Source organism: Asparagus officinalis, chromosome 1 (assembly GCF_001876935.1).
Source record: "Asparagus officinalis chromosome 1, Aspof.V1, whole genome shotgun sequence".
Classification (NCBI taxonomy): Eukaryota; Viridiplantae; Streptophyta; class Magnoliopsida; order Asparagales; family Asparagaceae; genus Asparagus; species Asparagus officinalis.
In genome coordinates, this window is record NC_033794.1 from 15,089,433 (window position 1) to 15,097,467 (window position 8,035).

At 35.6% G+C, this 8,035-nt stretch overlaps 1 protein-coding gene across 1 annotated transcript in view; it reads right to left on the minus strand.

The window, feature by feature from the left end:
* Positions 518-8,035, minus strand: part of LOC109851425 — a 7,864-nt gene continuing 346 nt past the window's right edge. Inside the window, exons 2-5 of the mRNA XM_020421557.1 lie at positions 7,001-7,173; positions 3,752-3,935; positions 1,208-1,314; positions 518-980 (exon numbers count right to left, since the gene is read on the minus strand). Of these exons, the coding sequence (XP_020277146.1) occupies positions 899-980; positions 1,208-1,314; positions 3,752-3,935; positions 7,001-7,173 (546 nt within the window). The 3' untranslated portion in view covers positions 518-898. The remainder of the gene's footprint in view (positions 981-1,207; positions 1,315-3,751; positions 3,936-7,000; positions 7,174-8,035) is intronic.

Here is an 8,035-nt window from a genome sequence, read left to right on the forward strand (position 1 = left end):
AGGGTCTTAGTGTAGAAAACATCAGTACTGAAAACCAACGATTGTTCAGAACTAAGGTATAAGAATAGATGAATAAAATTTGTAAACCTAAAGGAGTAATTGTTGCGAACTATGCATTTAAAAAAAAAATTACTTCTTGTTGACGACTCAGGGCCCTTCAAGAGTCTAATAAAATGAAGAAAAGGCGAATCAAACTAATGATAACAGGCACCACATCAAACATCATCATACTGCTATAATGCTTGCGCATCCTACGCGTCTCCTACACCGAAAGCAGTAAAGAATATCCCTACTTGTTGCTCGACGAGGGGGTTGCCTCAGAGTTCAGGCTATTCCAACGCTCCAAAAAATACACACCTCCGGACATACAATAACAAATGATCCCCTCATTTTGAGACTGTGGGATGAATATTTTACCTGATGCTGTCATTTTTTTTCTTCCAGTCATGGTTATTATAAGCCTGCCATAAAAATCACTACAAATGAAAATCTAAATGCATACGCCAACATCGCACCATCATGTCACATCCGCAGAGCTATGCTAGAAATGAACAAAGGACCTACTAACCTACCCACGTTCATACAGAGCACAAACAATGCTCTCAGTATCCAAGCTTATACAGTGAAAGCCAAAACAATATTGGAATTCCCCTCTGTAATCAAATAGAAGTCAGCATCACATCACCCCATGAAAAATAGACATTGAGCTTATTTGCAGCCTCAACACTTAGCTTCATTACTAAAACTCATCGGCAAACAGAGAAATGCACAGAAGTTATCGGTTTTTTGAAGGAAAATACAATCACTTGAAGAACCCCTGAATCATAGTTAACCATTCGCTAAGAGTAGTTCATGTTGGCCCTTCACATAGAGAACAGCATCAGGTTTGTGAACAAACCTACATTTTGGTGCTTCTTGCCATTTCATCCACATCCAACTCCACCGCCAATACTGATGAATCATGGCTCATCGCCATGTGACTGGAAAAAAATAAAATAAAAATCAATGACAATAAAGTAGAAGGGTTGACAGTTATATGTACATATGCATGTCCCTAGATTAATGGTACACCACAGGCTATCTTTGGATAAGTACAATACAAAACAACATGAAAAATATTGCACCGATCCAAAGATTATTTTTTCTTGATGTGCCATTAATCCACTGAACATGGCCCATGGATACTTTTACTGGATGGATTGAGTACCTGTTCTGTACAGGTCCATGATCGACAGCTGATTGCAAGGCATATATAACTCGCCCAACAATGTTGCTCATAGGAACAGGGCCAAACAGCCGGCTGTCCTTGGCCTCCTGCCATTTGCCCAAAATTAGAATAATACACAAATTTTGTGCATTCAGAAATAAGTTTATACAATTTGAATGTGCGAGGTGATGCGTTGCAGTCGTATAATTTGAGCAGTTTCTGGATAAGCAATTTACAGTGAGAAGTAAGATTGTCCAGGTATCTACTGGTCAATGTCACTTCAAATATTTCTTAATATCCGAGTTGATCTTATGTCAACTTAAGTGAACACCAAGCCTTTGTCCACCAAAGTTTCTATCCACTCATTTATATATATAAAAAGACTCTTTATATCATGCAAGGATCCCTAGGCAACATGAGTGGATAGAAATTTTGGTGGACCATCCACTTAAGTTGACATAAGAATTGCTCCTTAATATCCAATATATTATGCTCTTCAGACCAAAATTAGAAATATCTACATGCACGCGATTCACACCAGGAAGTTGCATTTGAGATTGGGTTCATCAATTATGAGTCAAATAATCAAGAACCTCAAAAAAGACCTGGAGGTAGCTAGGGCTACTTCATTCTAAATCTAAGTAGCTAAAAAGCTCTCTGTCAGCTACATCGATTTCCTGTCATTCGATGCCCGTGCAAAATTTATGGGCTTACATATAACAAGTTTGTCCATGGAAAAAAAAAGATCTCAAGGGATAACATTTGCAGAAGTATAGAAACCCTCCATGTGCAGAAGAAAGAAAATACTGATGTTATACATGAGGATTACTTTTCTCTCTGAGTTCTTTCCAAAAATCAAACAACAACAGCAACAAAGACTTTATTCCAAAAATTTTGGGGTCGGCTACATGAATCCTATTCTTCCATTCAGTTCTATTATTGGCTGTCTCCTACAGTTAACTATTACCATGACCTTCTTAATTGCTTCCAACCAAGGTCTCTTAGGTCTATCTCTATAAATCTTTGCCCCATTAACTATAATATTATCACTTTTTCAAAAATCAGACCCCTCCAAAATTTCTGCCAAGTACTAAACAAGATATTATGCTGGAAGAGATACTTTGATGGGTGTATATGCTCCACAAATTTCTTTTTCACCACCATCTCAGTACAACTGCAAAAAGGCATTTATGGTGTCAGTGGGAAGCGGGCTACAGAGTATAGACACCTTTCCTTCAAGACTTCTACTGTCCTTATAACTTCAAACTGTCTATGTGATGATAGAATTATTAAGATGGTACTGAGCCACGCAAGGTTTCTATCCGATTAGACGGCACATTTTTAAGAAGATTATGAAGATATTTTAGTGACAACCAAAATTTCATCCTGCTGGAAGGGCGCTCGACCAGCATATTGAGTTTTAAAATATCAAATGTTATTTCCCTAACTCTCATCATAACTTCACAATTTTGTTGCAGCAGCAGTTGAAATAAGAGAGTAATGTAAAATTGTTAAATTGATACATTAACATGCGTACCATATAGGGATTTGTATGCTGAAAAGGGTCTTTCAAAGGAAGAAAATTCCCATTTATGATCTTTTCCTAACAAGGAGATTTACACAAATATAAAAATTTAACTGAAAATGCATAACTCAATCGCAAATGAAGGAAACAAATAGGATTACGTTGAGGCTCTAAAGATGACAACTTTAAGTCACATGTTATCATAACTCAATCAGTTCCTTTCACTATACATATAAGTTAATTTATATAAAGGGGAAGGCTTATTTGCTCCTAGGGCATATAACTAGCTTGGTTATGCCCACCTTCAAAACTACATTATATGTGATCAAGTACTTGATCCACTCTGTTCATTTCGATCAATATGCTTTGAATGATATATAAACAAAAAATTAGGCATATTAGGTTATAGTTACTTATCCATCCAGTGATTGTAAAATTAACGGTTTTATGACTATACAACTACACAGACAATGAAAAATGTGTTAGAAGTATTGAAACATCAAGATTCTTAATTCATAGATGTTTTTTACACATTTAAATTATGATGAATGGAGCGGATCATCTATTAGAATAGTCTAACGCATGCATCAAGAGGCTCTCCTGTGGTATTGTCAGAAAACCATTAATTTTTGTGACCACTTGATGCATGTGTAATATGTGTTCAGAACGTGTTATTTTTATTCGTAGACCTTTTAAGACATAGAGATCAAGATGAATAGAGTTGATCGTTCAATTTATTGCATAACACATATTTTTACAAGTGGGCATAACTAAGCTAGTTATGCCCTTGGAACCAATAAGCCTTCGCCTTATATAAATAATAATTGGAGATTGCTCAAAGACAAAACGGATGAGTTTTTTGAGAAATGCTAGAAGCAAATTTTGTTAAAGTTTAAACTAGTATTAAAATGATCATTTACCAAAAAAAAAAAATCAAGAATATAATAAAGACACAATGACAGAAATTTCAGATAGGTTTTCTGGTAAAACTAGGATAGATAAATTATAATTAGGTGTACCTTTGCCTTTAAAGATTCATTATCAGCCAACACCCAGCACTGATCCTTTTCTAAAATAAACGGTTCTTCTTTCTCTTCTTTGGAAACCATCTCATAGCCTTCAACGGCAGCCAGCCTTCGAACAAGAAAATCTTCAGGTTTCTCAGGGTCCTTCAACATAACAACATCGCCAATAAAGACTTGCCTACAGTCAAAAACAGGAATTATATATGAAAAACTCATAGAAGATACACAAAAATGATGAACTGAGTTTTTTAAACAATAAAGCTATGTCGTCACTTAAACACACAATACAGTGGGAAATACATAAAATAAATAAGTTTTCTATGATGAGATAGAAGTTTAATTTAGTGCATATTTTTTAAATTCTCATGAACAAGTTGCTGTTTGTCTAAACAGTAACAATACATAGATGTACAAGAACAAGGGAGATAAACAACAATTAAAAAAAAAACTTGAGACATCAGCCCCACCAAGCATTATGGTCATTTTGCCTTAAAACAGATGTGATAAGAAATGATATGATATGACATGCTAATTTGTTGCATTATTGAAATATCGTTCACTGGCTAGGGCAGTTATGCTTGATGACAAAAAATTAAAATGAAAAATGCAAAAAGGTACAGGGGAAGGAGTTGGCAACACTGTTGCAGATCTAAGGAGGGAGAAGGTACAGTAGAGAGGAAGAGATGGTTGTGTAGCAGTCACCTTGATACATGAAACCAATGTGTTACAATGGTTTTTCTTTATACCCTCACCCTTGCAATTATAGTAGAAGATAAGTGCTAGAGAGGTTGGGAACCTCTATTGCTATTTGAAATACTTATCCCAAGTTTAGTCAGCATCCTTTATGTAGCCTCTAAACTATTACATCTTGTTTTGGATTTAGCAACCACCTCTTGAATCAAGGAGACGGATCCGGTGTGAATCTCCAAAAGTATGGTTAACTTGCTTATAGCTCTCATAAACCTGTCTCAAGACCAACAATGAATAACTCATCAAGCAAAATGTTCAAGCTTGTAAGTGTCTTATCTGGTTATTAAGGTTGGTGGATAACCCATTTACAGGTTTTGTACTGGGCACACTTGAAGATGTGAAAGAGGTAAATCCCATATGTAAAAACAATGAGAAGAAATATGAACTAGTGATCGACAACATTTAGGGGAATGCAAGAGGCTAGCTTGTCAATTATTTGCATAGTGTCACATACTTCCTTGATCCCTAACACTACTATGGAGATGACGTTGTCTAAGACTCTAAATAGTGTATGTGTGCGAACTACTTTAATTGATGGATTCTTTAGGAGGCTGGTTGTGGTGACAATACGGTAAAAACTGGGTCTTAATTCCAGTGAATGTTTATTCTAGATTTTAAACTCATAATGATGTATAGGTTGATTGTTTTGTTGGTTTGCATCTTAGAAATGACTGTGATCATATGTTTACATATTCATTGTTGGTATTCATATGCTGTTAAGTGTGTGCACTGCTCAAGGTCAAGGGTTGACTGTTAGAATTCTTAACTTGACTACCACCTCCTGTAAGAGGAATTCAAGCACAATTGAGGAAGTAAGATACTAAATAAAAGCAATTAGTACTCATTAGTACTCGACTACCAGTTAAGTGAATTCCTGTGATTGGTGTATAACTTGGTTTTCATGTTCCTCAATCTTTTTTTAAAATTTAAAATTTCAATAGATCCACACCATAAAGAGAAATGATTTGGAGTCTGAGAGGTAGTAGGATCTTGTTTATGGCAATTTTTAAACAAGCTCAAGCTAAGAAATAGGGATGAATGACAAAAAGTTCTATTTAATTGTTTGCTGCTAGTAGGAAACCAAGCCACGACGTGACGTGATGATGACTAACTCACCTTCATGTGCTAACGAGCATTAACACCTAATAAGATTGTAAGATTGGCAGCAGATAGTGATGCAGCATGTGATTTAGGCTCCAAAGGGAATCAAAGAATATTTTGTGAGGAGGTTATTGGCTCCAATGATGAGATGACCAATAAGGAAGAATCAATGGGCATTTCTTTTAAGGAGAATAATGGCGATTCACCAGAAGGATCAGAAGGAGATGAAGTGTTGGCTAGTAAAGACTAGAAGTCGGAGTTAGATGAGGCACTAGTATTAGTATGTGTTTGCTTCTCACTACTGAGGCGTGTCACTTACTGGTTGCATCAATTTTGCTTTTTAGGTGCTGGATCTTATGCTTGGGGATTCTGCTAGATGATGATATGTACGTTTAACACTCAATAACATTATGCTTGTTATGTTACAAATTGAGTGTAGCAGTACCTTGTTACATGGGCTTTTTCAATGTGACAAAGGATGCGATAATACTAGATATATCTTAATTATGTCAGTAATCCTGGGTTGAATTGTGACCTGTGTAATACTTGTCATTGTTACTATATAAGCTGTTGCTTGTTAGTTATCATCCTATTCATTTTTAACATGTTCAGGAAAAGTGACGAACTGCATCTCTCTTCGTTCAAGGTAAATTTCACTTGTAAGTTATTATTTACACTACATTTTTGTTAATTCATTGGCCATAGTTGCTTGTTTCTCACTAAACTGTTATGGTCGAAGATATCTTATCTCTTAGTTGCTTCCTGTTTTCATTTGATTGATTGTGTAGTTAATCTTTTCAAGAAAAAGACTAGTAATCAAGTGATATCTAAGACGCTAGCTAGCAGGCATTCATCAGAATGACTGCTGGAATTCCTATGTACTTATTTACTATTTTCTGAGTTTTATTAGACGTCGTATTCTTTTTGTTTATTGATATAGTGCTACTATGTTTTTGGGGGGAAAATCCTGATTACCACCTACAACAATGCTTAAGTAGCGAGGAACTAGGCAGTAAACTGAAGCTCTGATGCTTAGATCCACCTACAGTTTATAACCATGAATCGTTATTAGCTCACAAAACATTTTATGTTACTGTTAGGCCCTAATAATAGGGAACATATATGTTCATATTTACCCTTCCAATTGACTTTCTTGATTCTTTATCATGGTGACTATTTACTAGAGAAAGTATGAATTTGCCTTTTCATTTGATCCCCGACATAAATGGTTGCTTGTCCTTTCTAAAGCTAAGAATAAGTTTAACGCTATAAGTGTTTGATCTAGTACAAGTAACAAATCCCCTTCCAACATGAGATGAAATGGCAATTGCGCAGTATATAGTTTGCTCTATGAAATAAGAAAAAAGTAAAAGAAAGGGAATAACTTTATACGTTGGAACCGGGAAAGCCATCTTTCTAACAAGAAGAGTTGTTCCCTGTCCTGTCACTATTGGTGCCATTTCCTCCCCTTTAGCCCAATGCAAGAATGTAAGCTTCCCCTGGAAGAAATTTTTCCAAATTGCATCGCTAAATTCTTTGGCATTGATCTGACCGACATTGTACTTCTGCACACAAATAAAGAAATTACTTAGGGAAACCTTCTTTATCAATAAGAGAAGACATAATCTGAAGATGCAGGAGTGTTTAACTGTTTATAAACATATTACTATAACAGAAAGCTTTCAGATGGCTGCCAGTTAGTTTAAAAAATGATACCACAAAAAACCAGAAAGCTAGAAAGCACCCTGTGCCAAAAGAAACATATTAATTCCTCATGTTAAAAGAAGACTTGGACATCTACGGCCTCTCGCTTTGTGCAAGAACCAGTTTCCGTTGAATATAAACTATTTGGTTTTCTGCATTTCTCTATCTGCACCAAAGTTTTAAAAATGAGAATTTAAATATGCTGAAGGCTTTACAACTTGCACTTATATACCCTCAGTTATGCAAACTTGAGGGTAGTTTAGTGTCAGTTTTACAAACTTAAGGGTATTTAAGTGCACACTTTTAGAACTTTGGGGTATATAAGTACACGCAACACAAGTGAGGCCCCCCCCCCTACACAACACACACACCCAACGTTACATTGTCATGTGCATCGGATTTGTGACTTTGTTAGAGCTGTGATTATTCATGAACTCAGTGAACCCATTGTATCCACCATTTTCCAAATCTTAGCATACTATTTATCTCGGGAAAGCTGAACATTAGTTAAAGCTGGATAACCCAAAAACTTCACTAAATTTATAAATCTATTTCAGTTCCATCGAGACCTTGTAATTATCAATTCAAGTCAATGTTTCCCTCAACTCCTTCAAAAACCATTGACTCTTATCCTTGCACATTACAAAATACATTCAAAAAACTTGCAAGGAAAATCACATGTTTCATTTTAATTTTCAAAATTCTCATCATTTCCTAACCCTA